The sequence below is a fragment of the Melanotaenia boesemani genome, chromosome 17 (assembly GCF_017639745.1).
Source record: "Melanotaenia boesemani isolate fMelBoe1 chromosome 17, fMelBoe1.pri, whole genome shotgun sequence".
NCBI classification, from domain to species: domain Eukaryota; kingdom Metazoa; phylum Chordata; class Actinopteri; order Atheriniformes; family Melanotaeniidae; genus Melanotaenia; species Melanotaenia boesemani.
The window spans coordinates 16,246,503-16,268,162 of NC_055698.1; the positions used below are offsets into that span (position 1 = coordinate 16,246,503).

At 37.5% G+C, this 21,660-nt stretch overlaps 2 protein-coding genes and 3 long non-coding RNA genes across 5 annotated transcripts; all 5 read left to right on the top strand.

Annotated features, from left to right (window-relative positions):
- Positions 1-614: 614 nt before the first annotated feature.
- On the top strand, positions 615-18,100 carry LOC121628322 (ubiquitin carboxyl-terminal hydrolase 37-like). The gene is made up of 13 exons (XM_041967345.1): positions 615-669; positions 829-913; positions 15,216-15,286; positions 15,818-15,970; positions 16,061-16,210; positions 16,412-16,462; positions 16,599-16,730; positions 16,826-16,949; positions 17,109-17,260; positions 17,399-17,498; positions 17,611-17,687; positions 17,870-17,923; positions 18,042-18,100. Exons 4-12 carry the CDS (start codon positions 15,858-15,860, stop codon positions 17,904-17,906), a joined length of 936 nt encoding a protein of 311 aa, XP_041823279.1. The 5' UTR covers positions 615-669; positions 829-913; positions 15,216-15,286; positions 15,818-15,857; the 3' UTR covers positions 17,907-17,923; positions 18,042-18,100.
- Positions 1,800-2,360, top strand: LOC121628327. The gene is made up of 3 exons (XR_006008146.1): positions 1,800-1,886; positions 1,974-2,126; positions 2,328-2,360. It is a non-coding gene; the product is annotated as an uncharacterized LOC121628327 (long non-coding RNA).
- LOC121628331 lies at positions 2,362-2,770 on the top strand. The gene is made up of 3 exons (XR_006008149.1): positions 2,362-2,378; positions 2,515-2,646; positions 2,742-2,770. It is a non-coding gene; the product is annotated as an uncharacterized LOC121628331 (long non-coding RNA).
- On the top strand, positions 3,145-4,016 carry LOC121628324 (ubiquitin carboxyl-terminal hydrolase 37-like). The gene is made up of 5 exons (XM_041967349.1): positions 3,145-3,176; positions 3,315-3,414; positions 3,527-3,603; positions 3,786-3,839; positions 3,958-4,016. Exons 1-4 carry the CDS (start codon positions 3,151-3,153, stop codon positions 3,820-3,822), a joined length of 240 nt encoding a protein of 79 aa, XP_041823283.1. The 5' UTR covers positions 3,145-3,150; the 3' UTR covers positions 3,823-3,839; positions 3,958-4,016.
- LOC121628329 lies at positions 14,517-15,045 on the top strand. Its single transcript, XR_006008147.1, has 3 exons — positions 14,517-14,591; positions 14,798-14,856; positions 15,016-15,045. It is a non-coding gene; the product is annotated as an uncharacterized LOC121628329 (long non-coding RNA).
- Positions 18,101-21,660: the final 3,560 nt, after the last annotated feature.

The window sequence follows — 21,660 nt, forward strand, 5'->3', positions numbered from 1 at the left end:
AAAGTGTTTGTTATTCACATAATTCCCCTATTAATAAAGTATCTGAAAGCTGTGATGTTTGTTTCTATGAACCATGTTACTGATGCAGTTTAGTGGTTTCTAGGTACAACATGCATATCAGACAGTGTAGATGCTGTTATTAGCAGATATATGATATATGCTAACTATCTAGGGCTCCTTTAACTCTTTATGGAATAGATTCATAGAGACAATTCAAAAATATGCAAATTTCAACAGAATGTGCTTTAATGTGTCACAAAGGTTCACATTCTAGAACATCAGTTTTACTACAGTCTGTTCTTGGAGTTCAGTTTTAACCCAACATCCAAGCAGCGCACAGGATTTCTGAAAGGACCCAACGAACTACAAACATGTTTCTTCTACAGTGTTTTTACTGGAAAAAGGTTTGTTTCTCAGAATTACAGTAGGTTTATTGCAGGTTACGCTTTAAAGTGACTTTTTAAAACTAAAAAGAAACAAACAAAAAAAATCTAAACTTTTAAAATACTTTAAAGATGTTTTCTGATTCTTTCCTCAATTAAATGTGATATTATATTAAATATATATGTATATATTTTATGTAGCTAACATTTTTATTTGCTCTGAGCAGAAAACAACAGACAAAACTGTTGTGGCAGATGAGAAGAAGCTTAACAACTCTCAGAAATGGTAAACAAAGAAATAACCAAATATTTTAGCTTATTGCTTAATTATATATTTGATTTTTAACTAAACTTAGACTTAACAGTTTAATTGTTTACAATTTAACTATATTACAGTATATTTATATTTATGTATGAATAAAAAACAACATTTTTCTTTGTCCAGCCAAAACAAGTCAGACACCCAACATCCAAAGGCCAAGAAGAAGACGTCAAAACCAAGATGGATTTGGCCTTTTTGTTGTTTCAGAGTATGTTTCACAGAATTTTGTGGTGTAACACATATTTACAAGTCACTGTTAAATCCGTTAAATTCCTTATTCTGTTAGTGCACAAATGAATCAAAAACTTGTCTGTTCTCCAACAGAGGAATCATCGCGTCTCTCCGGCTGAGAGCACCTATTTCTTGATTACTAACAAAGTAACAGAGATAACAAAGTAAGGACTGTTTTAATGTTTGCATTTATTACTAAAAATCAGTCACCAATAAATAACTTTTGAGGACAATGATTTTTGTGTTTACATTTAAAAATACTTTTAAATGAATTGGTCATATCTGTCATTTGTCTTTCTTACTCTGGTCCAATCCAGCAATTATGAATAGAGTTGGCATGAAACTATTTAAATAAATAAATAACATTTAATATTCAAGGTGAGCTCTATATCCAAGAGGAGTCTCTTAGCAAAGTTAAGTTTTTTTTTAGGTATAGTATACTATATTATATTTTATGTATCTGCCTAAAAATTGTGTATCCATGATGAAATTAGCATATCTCTGCAACCACAAGGTCTGTTTGAATATGTTTGTGTTACTGGTGAAGCATAAATGAAAATGGCACAAAGCACAAATGAAATAGGTTTTAAGCTTAAGGAAAAAGAAGTAAAGGCAGTTTGGACGAGGTCTCTAAAATGGCCATTTTGGCAAAGTTTGGCACCATCTGTTCTCAAAGTCCCCAAACTGGGGACCCTCAGGTTACTTCTTTTCAACTTCATTGACTCGACTGGTTCCAAGGTCCAAAACTAGTTTAGCGTTGTGCTGCTCTGACTAGTTCTTCCTTCTTTCTATGACAGCTCCACTGAAGAGATAACAGGAGAGCAACTCGCACAAAAAATGAGTACATTATTCTCACATGATGACAAGAGGACAACAGTGGAGCAGATCAAGCAAGACAAGTCACCCTTGTCTGCTAAGAAAAGCCAGGAGAAGCCAGCTGGCAAACTCTGGTTAGTTTTAGATTGTAGCCCTGAGTTAGCCTCTTTGTGAGTACTCTAGTCTGTTCTACTTCTCTAATGACCTGTTTCTTCCTCCAGTAGCAGATCGCAGGTCATGGGTGTATCCTCTCATCTATGTCCATTGTCTTACTTGAAGATGAGTTTGTTGGATACAAACTGCACCAGGAACACTTTGGAGTCCCTTTCTGAACCAGAGGAAAGTTACTCCCACGTGAAAGACATATTCAGTTGGTAAGATATAAAGTTAAGATCCCGATCTCTTGTTACAACAGTTCGTTTTTATATGTCCAGTTACTATAATCATGAAGAATTAATTCTTTATCAGCCAGTCATGACAAGAAATTAAGATTTTCACTGCAAGCCTTCATACAGCATTAAGTTTGTGATTAAACTTCTCCTAATATATGATTTATTTAAAACACCTCTCTCCAGGATAAGAACATTATCTAACAAAGACAGCTGGAGCACCACCGACCCCCTTGGGTGAGTTTATAACCTTATGAAGCTGCAACAAAACATTCACTCCTGAAAATGCATGAAGACAATGAGTTCCACTCTGAAGTTGTCAGTAAAGAAGTGAAAATGCTAACATGTGTTTGAACCTGTGTTGTTGTGTCAGATTTCCAAACCTCGGGAACACTTGCTATATGAACTCCAGTCTTCAGAGCCTCCTGACATTAAAAGATTTTGTGAAGAGCGTCAGTCGTACAGAGCAGATCTGGAGATCAGTTCCTGAGGCTCAACTGCTGAAGTAAAGCAGCGTCGTCACCCTCAAATGTCTCTAGAAGAAAAAAATGGGCAAAACCCATCTAACCACATTCATGTTCATTTTTTCCCTCTGTGCAGAAAACTGATTGAAATCAGGGACTGTCACAACTCAACTAACTCTAACATCAAGAGTCAACTCCTGCAGTCCTTTAAAGATGTTATCAGTGACCAGAACCCGCAGTTTATGGACAGTTTGCAGAATGTGAGTCAGATAACATTTTGATAATTGTTGCTTAATTCTCGCTTTAGTACACAGTCAATATTCAATTCACTTCAATCTCTATTAAAGACATGAGGTCCAAGATAAAATAAATGATCTATATCAATAACTAAATACTTCTGTGTGTTTGTGTGTGTTCAGGACGCCCATGAGTTCCTGATCTCGATCCTGACACACATGGAGAGTCTGTCTCCTCTGCTTCAACGGACCGCAGCGGGCCTGGGCAGAAGCTATACCTGTCCAGTGGAAGACAACTTTGGATTTAAAATGGAGTACACCAGAACATGCAAAAAGTAAGACACCGTTCAACACCATGCAATCTGTCAGAGATGCAAGTTAGATATTCTGATGTTTGCCCATGTGGATCCCTTATAATAGTCTTATCTAAGTTGGGTTTTGACCAGTACAGCTGACTTTTAATGTATGTGCAGGTGTGGAGTTCAATCAGTCAGACAGGAACAATTTACTAATCTGTCTCTGGACCTGGTTCCTGGAGGGTGTATTGAAGACATGATTGAAAAATATCTTCTGGTAAGATTCACCAGTCCTCACTGAGCCGCCATCACACATCTGATGTGTCATGTTTGCTGTTTGCTGACAGTAAATTTCTGACACGTATTGTTGTCTCTGTGCTGCTCTGTAGGAGGTGGAGCTGGAATACAGCTGTGAGTGCGGAGGAAAGTCATCAGGCCAGACTTTGACCTTTGCATCCCTGCCAAAGTGAGTGGCGTCCCCCATATTTCAGAAAACTGTGGTTCACCGACCCTTTTTAGTTTTTACTAATAATGTAACAATCACTTAAATGCCTACAACATTCACCCATATGTGTTTATATCTTTTCCTACAGAACACTCATCATACATCTTAAGCGTTTTTGCTACACTCCATCCTTCAACCTGCAGAAAATCTATGACCCTGTGCAGATACAGAGGGACATAGTTGTGTCATCTAAAATGGTAAAGAAACACAGACCATAACAGGAAACAGATACATTGGGATGGTGTGAAAATGAAGAAATAAACTGTTTGTCTTGCTCTGTGTGCTCAAGGTCACTCATTAACTGTTTCTTCTCAGGGTGGTGGCTGTTTCAGTCTGGTCAGCGCCATCAGTCATTCAGGCAGTACTGGAGAAGGTAAGCAAATCCCAACCTGACATGTAACAGATGTTTGTCAGAAACATTTGTTTCTGTTAAATCCCTTTGAAAATCTATGGTTAGGACTCTTTGCCTACTGTACTGAATAAGATTGATATGCCACTTTTTTAATGAACAGTTCTGCTGGGATGATTTCACTCCCTTACAAATGAATAAAATCTCTCCTGTTAGGACACTATATCTGTGACAGCATCGACCCAGAAGACTGTCCACTGGAGCCAACTGACCACTGGCTTACTTTCAATGACTCAGCTGTGCTTAAAACATCTGGCTGGGACGTTTGCGAGAAAAGGCAGGAGCTGGCGTACATCCTTTTCTATCGGAGACATGTAAGAAAACGTTATCACGTCCTAAACTGTGAGAAAGAGAGTGAGATGGAGAAAGAAGGCATGAAAATAACCAACACAATACTTCACACATTTCTAAAGGTATTTTCTCTATTTTCAGATCTAGAACGGGATGTAGAAAGGGGGTGGGGGGGCAGAAGATCCAGCCACAGCAACAAAGAACCACAAATAAAGTTTCAGGGACCAGCTGCACAAAGTAACATTTGAGGCTAAATCCCATTTTACCAGAGAAATTCACTCATAAGTGTATTTAGTAACTTTGCTCCTCAAAAATGATCACCACAAGAGGGCAGAGCTTTACCAGATGGGATATGTTCTCTCCCAATCCCATTTAATGTTTGATTCATTCATTCATTTATAAATAAATAATACCGTCTCCCTCACCAAGCTTTTAAAAGATGAGAGTGGAGTGGTATAAAAGAACTGACCTTTAGTTTCTGCTGCAGCAGTTTGCAACAGAAATGTAGAAATGATAGTGCAGACTTTGGGGATAAGCAGGTTAGTGAAAGTACTTGAGTGAGGAGTACAGTAAATTAACATTTAAGATACCATAAATGTTAAATTAAAATTTAAATGTAAAATTAGCTTTTAATAGTTCAGAACATTATCAAATTCCCACTTCTTGTCAAATGACCCAAATTGAAGTATTTATTCAACTTAGGTAGAAGCTTCACTTTCATTTGAAGCTTAAACAAAGTTTTATGACATGGCCATTGATCCCCAGATGGAGAATCATCTATTTGACAAGGAGCGCTGTAGAAATGGCTGCTCCGTCAGTATGCCTGTTTGGATGGGTTGTACTGAAAACATGAATTTCCCTGCAAAGGGATTAATAAAGTATTTTTCATTCATTTCATTTCATTCATAATCTATCTATACCAAAGCCATGATGTTTGCACACCACCAATACATCAACTATACGACCTGAGTGATAACTCTGCACTAAATTTAGGAGATGCTGGAGTTGTATGTATGAAAACATCTCTTTGACAAATCCATCAGAATAAGTAGATTATTTCTCTTTGGATTTTTAGAATGAAAACAAAATTCATCCGCTGACTTTAAACTTTAACAAGATCATTCCTAAAAAATGTGGAGTTAAAAGTACAACATTGTTGTATAAATGTAACAGAGTGAAAAAGACAAGTTCCTCTAAAACTAATACTCCAGCTGAGTACACATATTTAAAAATGTACCTATTACAGTAAATAAAATGTACTTCATTACTATCTACTCTGGTAGAATAAAATGATAATATACATTTAAAAAATTACATCTTAGAGTGCTTTGTACAACTGGTTCCTGGATCCCTTGTACCATGTAGCAGCCATGGGAAGACAGAAGGTAAGTTTTTCAATATGGAAGATTCCCCGTGTGGCAAGGAGCAGCTAAGCCCCCCCACTATCAACCCTCCTGATGAAGAAACATCTGTGGCAACAGAAGATGAAGTCTCCCCCTCCACACACACACACACACACACACACACACACACACATTTTAGAGATGACAAGCCAAAAAACGATGAGGACAGTCAAAAGATCTTGTCATAGAGAAAACATTCATTTCTATTCTTGTCCTTTTTGGTTCTCAGTGCTTCATTTGATACCATTGATCAGAATGTTGTGTTACAGAGGATTAGACATATTATTGGCATCAAATAAACCACATTAAGCATTAATTTGTAATTTTTGTCACATAAGACAGAGTTCTTCGGGTTTAAGTGCCTGGACTTTTACTTTTCACTTTTTACATGCTTCGAAAAGTCAATATTGGACAGCAAAGCATGAACGTCAGATACACAGACGTCCCTCTTAAGTTCTTATTAACAAAGTACCATTATATCTTAAAGATGCCATAGTTCCATATAGTCCCAACAGAGTACTTTGCTCTTAGACTGTAGGCTTGTGGTTCATAAAGTTTTTAAAAGTAGAATGGGAGGGAAAAAATTTGGATATTAATCTCATGTCTTATCAGACTCCCTCTCAGTTTGGGTTCAAGAAGCAAATACCTTCTCTACATGTAGATTAAGTTTAAAATATTCCTTTTTGATAAACCTCATAATTAGAACAGGTTTGGTTGACCCTTGACCTTCCCTTTAGTTATGCTGGTATAGTTTTAAGCTGCTCAGGACATCCCATGATTCACTGACTGCCTCTATACTCACATTCGTGTTTTTACTCTTGAATTTCCATTTGCATATGACAGTACTGATATTACCAAATGAAGATAATGATATCTTTGTTGTTTGTTTTTCTTAAGGATGTCTAGTAGTAAGGAGCAGACAGGAGGCAGAGAGAGGGGAACGGCATTCAAAGAAGGACTCCAGCCCGAACTCAGACCTGGTTCAACTGCAATGAAGACTCAAAACCTTCGTCATCAACTTGTGTTTCTCTCTTTTCTTTCTCAGCAGGTGTCCCCAGGTCTCAGAGTTTTTGTGCTTGTATGTTCCTCTTTCCTGTCCGCTCCACCCCCAACCGGTCGAGGCAGATGGCCGCCCTTCCTGAGCCTGGTTCTGCTGGAGGTTTCTTCCTGTTAAAAGGGAGTTTTTCCTCTCCACTGCCGCCGTGTGCTTGCTCAGGAAGGGAGATTAAATCAAACTGATCTAATCTGTTGGTTTCCTTAGATAGGAAATTAGTTTTATGAATTAGCTAATAAAGAAAAATGTAATTGAAATGTGTGTCTGGATTTCTTTTGTTTTTATTTGTATCAATCAATGTACAAAAATGAATTATTTAGATAAATGCAAATGCTGATACAAGCCTAATTAAAAATCTAATTAATCTAAACATTAACTTTAATTTAAATATTTTAGAAATGCATTGATTTAAAAGTGAACACATTATGAAGACAAAACTGACACTTGATACGTCACAGTAGGTTTTTAACACGACACAAAAGATTTCAGTCTTCAGATTTAAGTTTGTTTGTTGAACTGTGGTGTGGTGGCCAGCAACTGTTCTTTAACACACAATACAAAAACGTACAGTCTCTCTCAACCTGATATCATAGATGCTGTCACCATACAAACTACTAAAACCAGCCTTTTCCCTAAAATCACTGCTGCTCTGCTCACACTGCTATTGGGAAAGGAAAAGTCAAAAACACAAAGGATTATTCTCTTTTTTTCGTCCTGTTTCACTGCATCTCTGCACAAAGTTTTCTGAAAGTGCTTTTCTCTTTGCTCCTGGTACTGATGCTCTCTGACCAGACGAGCCTCCAGAATAATTTCTTTCTCCCTACGTATCTGCATTAACTGAGCAACCAAATGCTGTTCCCACTTAGCCTTACATGTCAGGTGTTGTACCAGTTGCTCCTCTTGCTGCAGCAGAACATGCAGATTTATTAACTGATTTAGGGCTTAAAAGAAAAGCATAAAATAACAGGCAGCATGAGGTTAAAAATCCACCCACACCTCCAGTTCTGCATGTCCTATCTTTTAGTGGAAAATGCTAAAGCATAAGTCTTACGATTCTGTAATGTTTAGGGGAGGGAATTCATGAACCTTCCTTCATAATGCCTTGTTATGTGTAAAACAATTCAGTGTGTGTGTCATACTTGGACCGAACACATGATCCTTACAAGTAAAATTGTACACATTGAGAATAACTGTGTGTTTTCTTTTGATTGAAGGTTTATTGGTGTTAGTGCTGGGAAGAACTTCCCTAACAAAATCTTTGGTTGGAACAGCAGCTTCCTTCTTGAGTTCATGAAATCAGAAACAGGAGCAAAATGTTGGTTTAGTCTCCATCTAGTGGTGATCACAGGAAGAAACATGAGTCACACAATTACATGATGAAGATATTTTATGATTTTATTTCAAAAGTCATTTAATATCAAACTGAAAGTCTTTGAATCAAAGTTTCCTGGTTGGAAAACTTTTACAATAATCTTCACCTCTCATACACGGTGTTTGCATAATGCAGCTGCAAAATAAAAAGACTCATGTTTCCAGCTCTGTGTGTCCAGACTCTTTAAACATTCCTCTGTCAACATGATTGAAGCAGGTGAACTTAGAAAACTTTATGAAGAATGAATATACTGCTGAAAACCTCCGATTTATTCTTTATTTTACACAGAACATTTAAAAGTAAACAAACATCCAGTGGAGGAGAAATAAAGTGAAATTGTCTCCTCATTAGGCCTGATTTCAGTTTTACATCTTTTTAAAGATGTAAAACTTTATTTCTCACATTTTCAGCTCTTCAACATCCACCAGAGCGATCTATAAATGATGATTGTTCTGAGATTTATTACTTCTGAAAAAATCTAAATGAGCATGTAAATACCTGGAATTTATTGATCTGAATAAAATCATAGCGACAAAGTTCAGACATAAAATCATGAGCAGAAGTTTCCACGTTCAATAAGGTAAAATAAAACAAAGTAAAATTAAACTTTGGCTCAAATTATTTCACAGGATGAAATTTTATTATCTTTCTTTTTCTGTAGATAAAAAATTTGACGTTATTCGTTGAAGGTATTTACAAACAATAAGAAAATGAATATATTTACAAACTAATGAGGCAGTTGGATGAAAAACTTCTGATGAAGAAGAAATAATTATAAATCAGACAGGCTGCTAACCACATTAAAAAGCTCATATTTCCAACATCAGACTTTTACCTGATGTGTTGCAGTTTTTGTATTTAGTAAACTCTTTGTTTCTTTGCATCTCTGCTGTTTTTCTTCGTGTAATATAACAGAGTTCATGAAGAGGTGATGTTAATGATTCTGCACATAAACACACATTTGGGTGATAAGAAAATATTGATATGAAGATAATCATTTAAGAAGCTTTGAATCTGTTTTAGTATAAAGATTAAATCAGACTGCTGATTTGTTTCAGTGATTTAAAAAGTTTAAAAACGTATAAAAATCTGAAAACTATTAATGAACAATAATTTAAGATGGTAAAAGTTTGAACATCTGATTCATTTTTCTGAAAATCTCAGTGAAACGAGTTTGACAGATTTTGATTTCAGAGGTTTTTGCTTCTCCAGCTGGACAAAGAAAGAAAATATGGGAAGAGTTTCTCAGTGAAAGTGTCTCTGTGAGTGCAGATGTGAGTCATGTCTTCAGGGTTGTAGAAGGACCCGTCCCCCCTGTCATAGTCCAGCTGGACTCTGATCCTCTGGTTCCCAACCTATTTTCCTTGTGGACCCCTTCATGCAAATGCTCAAAAGCTATGATCCCCTACCCCACCATGTGCTGAATTCATACTTGGTTTTATGCTTTCAAAAGTGAGATTCTCACCATACACAATGTATTCTGGCTGAGTCCTGTCCTTTGATAAAGCCAAAGTTAAATTAACAATATATAAACATACTTGTTTTCCTGTAAATAGGGACAGTGTGTGGACATTGACCACAATAGCTCCTCAGGGACCTCCTATGCTCTTTAGGGGACCCTCTTGGGAGGTCCCAGACCCCAGGTTGGGGACCTCAGCTCTGGAGATTCTTCTTCACTGTGACAGTCAACACCATTAGTGTATTTTCCATCACCATGCCATGAACACCAGATTCCATGTTTGGAGAAGCATAACTCTCCCTTCCTGTCAACAGACTTCTTAACCACACCAATATTCCAGTCCGGATGATCTCCCACCTCCTCCCAGCTGTGTTTCCATGAGCTGAAGGTTTCAGGGGTTTAGTTAGTGTTTCTCTCTGGATTATCAGCAAGTTGCTGCAATGTGTCTCCATTTCTCTCACTGGTCAGATCATCAGACAGATAGATGCATGGCTTTGCAGTGTGACGGGACTGAAGTAGACCTGCTTCTCTGTGGACAACAGCTGCTTTTTGCTGTGTTGAATCCTTGTATGTTTCCTCCAATTTTTCACATTTATTCTTCTTGCCCTGCAGACACTTTAAGTCTGATTTCAACTTCCTCTTCACTGACAGTATAATTTAGACTCTTCTTGATGCTTGTCACAGACTTCACCTTAACTCAGGTAATCCTGAAAAAAGGTTTTGTTTTTTTCTGTTGTGCTCTCCCACCGTGCAAAGATCTCAGCTTCTTATAATTTTTACAATCTATATTAATTTCCTTTTACTTCAAATTGGACATGAATGTCAGAAACGCTGCAAATGCATGATAGCCAAAAGCAGACTGAGGGAGGAAGGGATCTGCTCACTGATGACATCAGAGGCGACTAGAAATTCAACATTAAAGTAACTAAAAGCTTCCAAAATGACCCTCAACAAAAAAATGAAGTAAAAGTCAATAAGATTAAACAATTTAAAGAAATAAAGAATAAAAAAAATAAAAAATTAAGGACATTTGATGGATTACATACTTTTTTCTACATGTTACACATATAGTAACAAGCAGCTAATAATAAAACATGCTCCTTCAACAACTAAATACCAGAACAAAAAGACAATACAGATGAGACGTTATGTTTCCATCATGTATCTGTTCAATATAATATTTCTGAATAGCTTTTAAAATGTATTTTATCATTATACATGATTTCATGGAAATTTCTCAAGACAATTCATAATGAGATTTGGTAGTGTGTGTGGCCTCCATGTGCTTGTATGCACTCCCTGCAACATCTGGGCATGCTCCTGATGAGATGATGGATGTTCTCCTGAGGGATCTCCTTCCAAACCTGGATCGGGGCATTAGTCAACACCTGGATAGTATGTAGTACGATGTGGTGGTGGTTAATGGAATGAGATATGATGTCCCAGAGGTGCTCAAGTGGATTCAGGTCTGGTGAATGGACAGGTCAGTCCATAGCATCAATGCCTTCATCATGCAGGAACTGCTGACACACTCCAGCCACACACAGGAACCCAGGTCTCACTGCAGCAGCATGTGGTCAAACAATGGATCTGAGGATCTGATCGTGGCACCTTATGACAGTCAGGGTAACTCTGGGTAGCATGTAGAGGTTTGTGGTCCTACATGGCCCTATAAGGATATCCCTGCCCAGACCATCACTGACCCATTGCCAAACTGGTTATGCTGGAGGATGTTGCAGGCAGCAGAATGTTCTCCACTGCATCTTCAAACTTTCTCATGCCTGTCACATGTTCTCAGTGTGAACCTGCTCTCATCAGTGCGACAATGGTGAATCTGACAATCCTGGTGTTCTCTGGCAAATGTAAAATCAGGCTGCACCGTGTTGGGCTGTGAGCACAGGCCTCCACATGTGGACGTTGGGCCCTCATACCACCCTCATAGAGTCTGTTTCTGACTCAACGTGCACATTAGTGGCTTGCTGGAGATCATCTTGTAGCCTTTGGTAGTGCTCATCATGTTCCTCCTTGTACAAAGGAGCAGATAGCAGTACTGGCCTGTCTCCTGGTATCTTCTCCATGTTCTTGACACTGTGTTTAGAGACACAGCAAACCTTCTTGCCACAGCGATGTAGTTTATTATTTACTGTGGGTTATTTATTTACTTTGAATTATGGAACCTATCTAATCTTGCCGGACCTGACCGGAGGGGACAGAAAAAGAAGGAAGACAGCAAAATTCAAAGATTGCAATGACCCTTCAATCCAAGCTTTCACCAGACAAAAAAATTGCTACACTTGAACAGAAACACACCAGAAAATTTCCTACTGCTTTTACAGAAAAAACAGAACTGACAGTAATCGAGTTCTTAAATAATAACCAAAAAGAGAGAAAAAAAAACAAAAAAAACATTACAAACGTATCACAACAACAATCGACGTACCAGATACACACTCACAGAGAAACAAAATGATCTCTTAACGTATAGACACACTGGACAACTCAGTGACTGTGTCAACATGCAAAGTATGAGGAATGTGTCTGTTCCATTTCTACAACAGCAGGTAAAATTAATTCACAATCAGTGTTACTTTCTAACTGGACACATAGATGTCCCAGAAGAATGATGGACTTTGACTTACACAATAATGTTTATGAGTTCTATTTATTTTATCTATTTACTTTTTTTGGGCAGTGTATAAAACCTTCATTGTTTTTGTCAAAATAAGTACATGTTTACATGTTTGAAAAATAAAACATTCATTCATTCATTCATTCATTCATTCATTCATTCATTCATTCATTCATTCATTCATCTCCTCCTTCTGCAACCCATGGACATCCAATGTCCTCTACAGGTTGAAAAGTTGATTTATTTCAGTAATTCCCTTCAAAAAGTGAAACTTGTATAATGTAGACATTCATTCCTCACAGACGGACGTATTTCACATATTTATTTTTGATGATTATAACTGACAACTAATGAAAATCCCACATTCCATATCCCAGAAGGTTAGAATATTACTTAAGACCGATACAAAAAAAAAAGGGATTTCTAGAAATATTGGCCAGCTGAAAAGTATGAACATGAAAAGTATGAGCATGCACAGCACTCAATACTTAGTTGGAGCTCCTTTAGTCTGAATTACTGCAGCAATGCAGCGTGGCATGGAGTCCATCACTCACTGTGGAAACTTTACACTCGACCTCAAGCAACGTGGATTCTGTGCCTCTCCTCTCTTCCTCCAGACTCTGGGATCTTGATTTCCAAAGGACATGCTAAATTTCCTTTCATCAGAGAACATAACTTTGGACCACTCAGCAGCAGTCCAGTCCTTTTTGTCTTTAGTTCAGGCAAGACGCTTCTGATGCTGTCTCTTGTTCAAGAGTGGCTTGACACAAGGGATGCTACAGCTGAAACCCATGACTTGCATATGTCTGTGTGTGGTGGTTCCTGAAGCACTGACTCCAGCTGCAGTCCACTCTTTGTGAATCTCCCCCACATTTTTAAATGGGATTAGTTTCACAATCCTCTCCAGGGTGCGGTTATCACTATTGCTTGTACACTTTGTTCTACCACATCTTTTCCTTCCCTTCGCCTCTCTGTTAATGTGCTTGGACACAAAGCTCTGAAAAGCCAGCCTCTTTGGCAATGACCTTTTGTGTCTTGCCCTCCTTGTGCAAGGTGTCAATGGTTGTCTTTTGGACAACTGTCAGGTCAACAGTCTTCCTCATGATTGTGTAGCCAACAGAACTAGCCTGAGAGACCATTTAAAGGCCTTTGCAGGCGTTTTGAGTTCATTAGCTGTTGGAGTGTTGCACCAGGTGTCTTCAATAATGAACCTTTCCACAATATTTAAATTTTCTGAGATACTCAATGTGGGATTTTCATTAGTTGTCAAATATAATTATAAAAATAAAAGAAATAAACATTTGAAATATGTCAGTCTGGGAGGAATGAATGTCTACATTATACAAGTTTCACTTTTTGAACAGAATTACTGAAATAAATCAACTTTTTCATGATATTCTAATTTTATGACGAGCACCTTTAGTTTCCGGCCTCATGCGTCCCTCACTTGTCACATCTGACAGTATATAAACTCAGATCTTCTTCCACATCTAGATGACTTCACATACAAAAAAATAAAAATCAGGACAGCCAAACTACAAATTAAACGTCGAGTGCCATCTCGACTTTTAATTATGTGTTTAATGTTTGTTTGTGTTGTTAGTTTGTGTGTTTTGTTTTGTTGTTTTTACAACTGCCACACACATGCATGGGACAAACATGAAAAATAAAAAAGGATCAAAATTTGAATTAAAAGTTATAAATCACAAATGTTATATTTCTAAAGCCAGACAGATTTTAATTTTGTTTGCTTGAGAATCATGTTTTTTGTTTAAAAAATTGGAGATACCTTTATAAATCTATTTTAATCTACCCTTCCCTCAGTTGGATTGCTTAAATGTTTATTTTTCTTTGACATAAAGAAAATGGCTCATTATATGAAGAGCCATGTGCAGATAAAACTGCTATGTCAATGCATAAAATCAGTCAAAGTGTTTGTTATTCACATAATTCCCCTATTAATAAAGTATCTGAAAGCTGTGATGTTTGTTTCTATGAGCCATGTTACTGATGCAGTTTAGTGGTTTCTAGGTACAACATGCATATCAGACAGTGTAGATGCTGTTATTAGCAGATATATGATATATGCTAACTATCTAGGGCTCCTTTAACTCTTTATGGAATAGATTCATAGAGACAATTCAAAAATATGCAAATTTCAACAGAATGTGCTTTAATGTGTCACAAAGGTTCACATTCTAGAACATCAGTTTTACTACATTCTGTTCTTGGAGTTCAGTTTTAACCTGATATCCAAGCAGCGCACAGGATTTCTGAAAAGACCCAACGAACTACAAACATGTTTCTTCTACGGTGTTTTTCCTGGAAAAAGGTTTGTTTTTCAGAATTACAGTAGGTTTATTGCAGGTTACGCTTTACAGTGACTTTTTTAAACTAAAAAGAAAGAAACAAAAAAAATCTAAACTTTTAAAATACTTTAAAGATGTTTTCTGATACTTTCTTCAATTAAATGTGATATTATATTAAATATATATGTATATATTTTATGTAGCTAACATTTTTATTTGCTCTGAGCAGAAAACAACAGACAAAACTGTTGTGGCAGATGAGAAGAAGCTTAACAACTCTCAGAAATGGTAAACAAAGAAATAACCAAATATTGTAGCTTATTGCTTAATTATATATTTGATTTTTAACTAAACTTAGACTTAACAGTTTAATTGTTTACAATTAAACTATATTACAGTATATATTTATTTATGTATGAATAAAAAACAACATTTTTCTTTGTCTAGCCAAAACAAGTCAGACACCCAACATCCAAAGGTCAAAAAGAAGACGTCAAAACCAAGATGGATTTGGCCTTTTCGTTGTTTCAGAGTATGTTTCACAGAGTTTTCTGTGTAACACATATTTACAAGTCACTGTTAAATCCGTTAAATTCCTTATTCTGTTAGTGCACAAATTAATCAAAAACTTGTCTGTTCTCCAACAGAGGAATCATCGCGTCTCTCCGGCTGAGAGCACCGATTTCTTGATTACTAACAAAGTAACAGAGATAACAAAGTAAGGACTGTTTTAATGTTTGCATTTATTACTAAAATCAGTCTCCAATAAATAACTTTTGAGGACAATGATTTTTGTGTTTACATTTAAAAATACTTCTAAATGAATTGGTCATATCTGTCATTTGTCTTTCTTACTCTGGTCCAATCCAGCAATTATGAATAGAGTTGGCATGAAACTATTTAAATAAATAAATAACATTTAATATTCAAGGTTGAATGAAATTATTATATCTCTGCAACCACAAGGTCTGTTTGAATATGTTTGTGTTACTGGTGAAGCATAAATGAAAATGGCACAAAGCACAAATGAAATAGGTTTTAAGCTTAAGGAAAAAGAAGTAAAGGCAGTTTGGACGAGGTCTCTAAAATGGCCATTTTGGCAAAGTTTGGCACCATCTGTTCTCAAAGTCCCCAAACTGAGGACCCTCAGGTTACTTCTTTTCAACTTCATTGACTCGACTGGTTCCAAGGTCCAAAACTAGTTTAGCGTTGTGCTGCTCTGACTAGTTCTTCCTTCTTTCTATGACAGCTCCACTGAAGAGATAACAGGAGAGCAACTCGCACAAAAAATGAGTACATTATTCTCACATGATGACAAGAGGACAACAGTGGAGCAGATCAAGCAAGACAAGTCACCCTTGTCTGCTAAGAAAAACCAGGAGAAGCCAGCTGGCAAACTCTGGTTAGTTTTAGATTGTAGCCCTGAGTTAGCCTCTTTGTGAGTACTCTAGTCTGTTCTACTTCTCTAATGACCTGTTTCTTCCTCCAGTAGCAGATCGCAGGTCATGGGTGTATCCTCTCATCTATGTCCATTGTCTTACTTGAAGATGAGTTTGTTGGATACAAACTGCACCAGGAACACTTTGGAGTCCCTTTCTGAACCAGAGGAAAGTTACTCCCACGTGAAAGACATATTCAGTTGGTAAGATATAAAGTTAAGATCCCGATCTCTTGTTACAACAGTTCGTTTTTATATGTCCAGTTACTATAATCATGAAGAATTAATTCTTTATCAGCCAGTCATGACAAGAAATTAAGATTTTCACTGCAAGCCTTCATACAGCATTAAGTTTGTGATTAAACTTCTCCTAATATATGATTTATTTAAAACACCTCTCTCCAGGATAAGAACATTATCTAACAAAGACAGCTGGAGAACCACCGACCCCCTTGGGTGAGTTTATAACCTTATGAAGCTGCAACAAAACATTCACTCCTGAAAATGCATGAAGACAATGAGTTCCACTCTGAAGTTGTCAGTAAAGAAGTGAAAATGCTAACATGTGTTTGAACCTGTGTTGTTGTGTCAGATTTCCAAACCTCGGGAACACTTGCTATATGAACTCCAGTCTTCAGAGCCTCCTGACATTAAAAGATTTTGTGAAGAGCGTCAGTCGTACAGAGCAGATCTGGAGATCAGTTCCTGAGGCTCAACTGCTGAAGTAAAGCAGCGTCGTCACCCTCAAATGTCTCTAGAAGAAAACAATGGGCAAAACACATCTAACCACATTCATGTTCATTTTTTCCCTCTGTGCAGAAAACTGATTGAAATCAGGGACTGTCACAAATCAACTAACTCTAACATCAAGAGTCAACTCCTGCAGTCCTTTAAAGATGTTATCAGTGACCAGAACCCGCAGTTTATGGACAGTTTGCAGAATGTGAGTCAGATAACATTTTGATTATTGTTGCTTAATTCTCGCTTTAGTACACAGTCAATATTCAACTCACTTCAATCTCAAATAAAGACATAAGGTCCAAGATAAAAGAAATGATCTATTTCAATATCTAAATACTTCTGTGTGTTTGTGTGTGTTCAGGACGCCCATGAGTTCCTGATCTCGATCCTGACACACATCGAGAGTCTGTCTCCTCTGCTTCAACGGACCGCAGCGGGCCTGGGCAGAAGCTATACCTGTCCAGTGGAAGACAGCTTTGGATTTAAAATGGAGTACACCAGAACATGCAAAAAGTAAGACACCGTTCAACACCATGCAATCTGTCAGAGATGCAAGTTAGATATTCTGATGTTTGCCCATGTGGATCCCTTATAATAGTCTTATCTAAGTTGGGTTTTGACCAGTACAGCTGACTTTTAATGTATGTGCAGGTGTGGAGTTCAATCAGTCAGACAGGAACAATTTACTAATCTGTCTCTGGACCTGGTTCCTGGAGGGTGTATTGAAGACATGATTGAAAAATATCTTCTGGTAAGATTCACCAGTCCTCACTGAGCCGCCATCACACATCTGATGTGTCATGTTTGCTGTTTGCTGACAGTAAATTTCTGACACGTATTGTTGTCTCTGTGCTGCTCTGTAGGAGGTGGAGCTGGAATACAGCTGTGAGTGCGGAGGAAAGTCATCAGGCCAGACTTTGACCTTTGCATCCCTGCCAAAGTGAGTGGCGTCCCCCATATTTCAGAAAACTGTGGTTCACCGACCCTTTTTAGTTTTTACTAATAATGTAACAATCACTTAAATGCCTACAACATTCACCCATATGTGTTTATATCTTTTCCTACAGAACACTCATCATACATCTTAAGCGTTTTTGCTACACTCCATCCTTCAACCTGCAGAAAATCTATGACCCTGTGCAGATACAGAGGGACATAGTTGTGTCATCTAAAATGGTAAAGAAACACAGACCATAACAGGAAACAGATACATTGGGATGGTGTGAAAATGAAGAAATAAACTGTTTGTCTTGCTCTGTGTGCTCAAGGTCACTCATTAACTGTTTCTTCTCAGGGTGGTGGCTGTTTCAGTCTGGTCAGCGCCATCAGTCATTCAGGCAGTACTGGAGAAGGTAAGCAAATCCCAACCTGACATGTAACAGATGTTTGTCAGAAACATTTGTTTCTGTTAAATCCCTTTGAAAATCTATGGTTAGGACTCTTTGCCTACTGTACTGAATAAGATTGATATGCCACTTTTTTAATGAACAGTTCTGCTGGGATGTTTTCACTCCCTTACAAATGAATAAAATCTCTCCTGTTAGGACACTATATCTGTGACAGCATCGACCCAGAAGACTGTCCACTGGAGCCAACTGACCACTGGCTTACTTTCAATGACTCAGCTGTGCTTAAAACATCTGGCTGGGACGTTTGCGAGAAAAGGCAGGAGCTGGCGTACATCCTTTTCTATCGGAGACATGTAAGAAAACGTTATCACGTCCTAAACTGTGAGAAAGAGAGTGAGATGGAGAAAGAAGGCATGAAAATAACCAACACAATACTTCACACATTTCTAAAGGTATTTTCTCTATTTTCAGATCTAGAACGGGATGTAGAAAGGGGGTGGGGGGGCAGAAGATCCAGCCACAGCAACAAAGAACCACAAATAAAGTTTCAGGGACCAGCTGCACAAAGTAACATTTGAGGCTAAATCCCATTTTACCAGAGAAATTCACTCATAAGTGTATTTAGTAACTTTGCTCCTCAAAAATGATCACCACAAGAGGGCAGAGCTTTACCAGATGGGTGTGATGGATGAGTGATAACTCTGCACTAAATTTAGGAGATGCTGGAGTTGTATGTATGAAAACATCTCTTTGACAAATCCATCAGAATAAGTAGATTATTTCTCTTTGGATATTTGGAATGAAAAGAAAATTCATCAGCTGACTTTAAACTTTAAGTAGTAACAAGATCATTCCTAAAAAATGTGGAGTTAAAAGAACAACATTGTTGTATAAATGTAATAGAGTGAAAAAGACAAGTTCCTCTAAAACTAATACTCAAGCTGAGTATACATATTTAAAAATGTACCTATTACAGTAAATAAAATTTACTTCATTACTATCTACTCTGGTAGAATAAAATGATAATATATTAAGAAATTACATCTTAGAGTGCTTTGTACAACTAGTTCCTGGATCCCTTGTACCATGTAGCAGCCATGGGAAGACAGAAGGTAAGTTTTTCATTATGGAAGATTCCCCGTGTGGCAAGGAGCAGCTAAGCCCCCCCACTATCAACCCTCCTGATGAAGAAACATCTGTGGCAACAGAAGATGAAGTCTCCCCCTCCACACACACACACACACACACACACGCACACACATTTTAGAGATGACAAGCCAAAAAACGATGAAGACAGTCAAAAGATCTTGTCATAGAGAAAACATTCATTTCTATTCTTGTCATTTGTGGTTCTCAGTGCTACATGTGATACCATTGATCACAATATTGTGTTACAGAGGATTAGACATATTATTGGCATCAAATAAACCACATTAAGCATTAATTTGTAATTTTTGCCACATAAAAAATCTTCTTGCACCAGAGTAAATGACAGAGTCCTTCGGGTTTAAGTGCCTGGACTTTAACTTTTCACTTTTTACATGCTTCGAAAAGTCAATATTGGACAGCAAAGCATGAACGTCAGATACACAGACGTCCCTCTTAAGTTCTTATTAACAAAGTACCATTATATCTTAAAGATGCCATAGTTCCATATAGTCCCAACAGAGTACTTTGCTCTTAGACTGTAGGCTTGTGGTTCATAAAGTTTTTAAAAGTAGAATGGGAGGGAGAAAATTTGGATATTAATCTCATGTCTTGTCAGACTCCCTCTCAGTTTGGGTTCAAGAGGCAAATACCTTCTCTACATGTAGATTAAGTTTAAAATATTCCTTTTTGATAAACCTCATAATTAGAACAGGTTTGGTTGACCCTTGACCTTCCCTTTAGTTATGCTGGTATAGGTTTAAGCTGCTCAGGACATCCCATGATTCACTGACTGCCTCTATACTCACACTCGTGTTTTTACTCTTGAATTTCCATTTGCATATGATAGTACTGATATTACCAAATGAAGATAATGATATCTTTGTTGTTTGTTTTTCTTAAGGATGTCTAGTAGTAAGGAGCAGACAGGAGGCAGAGAGAAGGGAACGGCATTCAAAGAAGGACTCCAGCCCGAACTCACACCTGGTTCAACTGCAGTGAAGACTCAAAACCTTCGTCATCAACTTGTGTTTCTCTCTTTTCTTTCTCAGCAGGTGTCCCCAGGTCTCAGAGTTTTTGTGCTTGTATGTTCCTCTTTCCTGTCCGCTCCACCCCCAACCGGTCGAGGCAGATGGCCGCCCTTCCTGAGCCTGGTTCTGCTGGAGGTTTCTTCCTGTTAAAAGGGAGTTTTTCCTCTCCACTGTCGCCGTGTGCTTGCTCAGGAAGGGAGATTAAATCAAACTGATCTAATCTGTTGGTTTCCTTAGATAGGAAATTAGTTTTATGAATTAGCTAATAAAAAAAATGTAATTGAAATGTGTGTCTGGATTTCTTTTGTTTTTATTTGTATCAATCAATGTACAAAAATGAATTATTTAGATAAATTCAAATGCTGATACAAGCCTAATTAAAAAAATCTAAACGTTAACTTTAATTTAAATATTTTAGAAATGCATTGATTTAAAAGTGAACACATGTTTAAGACAAAACTGACACTTGATACGTCACAGTAGGTTTTTAACACAACACAAAAGATTTCAGTCTTCAGATTTAAGTTTGTTTGTTGAACTGTGGTGTGGTGGCCAGCAACTGTTCTTTAACACACAATACAAAAACGTACAGTCTCTCTCAACCTGATATCATAGATGCTGTCACCATACAAACTACTAAAACCAGCCTTTTCCCTAAAATCACTGCTGCTCTGCTCACACTGCTATTGGGAAAGGAAAAGTCAAAAACACAAAGGATTATTCTCTTTTTTTCGTCCTGTTTCACTGCATCTCTGCACAAAGTTTTCTGAAAGTGCTTTTCTCTTTGCTCCTGGTACTGATGCTCTCTGACCAGACGAGCCTCCAGAATAATTTCTTTCTCCCTACGTATCTGCATTAACTGAGCAACCAAATGCTGTTCCCACTTAGCCTTACATGTCAGGTGTTGTACCAGTTGCTCCTCTTGCTGCAGCAGAACATGCAGATTTATTAACTGATTTAGGGCTTAAAAGAAAAGCATAAAATAACAGGCAGCATGAGGTTAAAAATCCACCCACACCTCCAGTTCTGCATGTCCTATCTTTTAGTGGAAAATGCTAAAGCATAAATCTTACGATTCTGTAATGTTTAGGGGAGGGAATTCATGAACCTTCCTTCATAATGCCTTGTTATGTGTAAAACAATTCAGTGTGTGTGTCATACTTGGACCGAACACATGATTCTTACAAGTAAAATTGTACACATTGAGAATAACTGTGTGTTTTCTTCTGATTGAAGGTTTATTGGTGTTAGTGCTGGGAAGAACTTCCCTAACAAAATCTTTGGTTGGAACTGCAGCTTCCTTCTTGAGTTCATGAAATCAGAAACAGGAGCAAAATGTTGGTTTAGTCTCCATCTAGTGGTGATCACAGGAAGAAACATGAGTCAC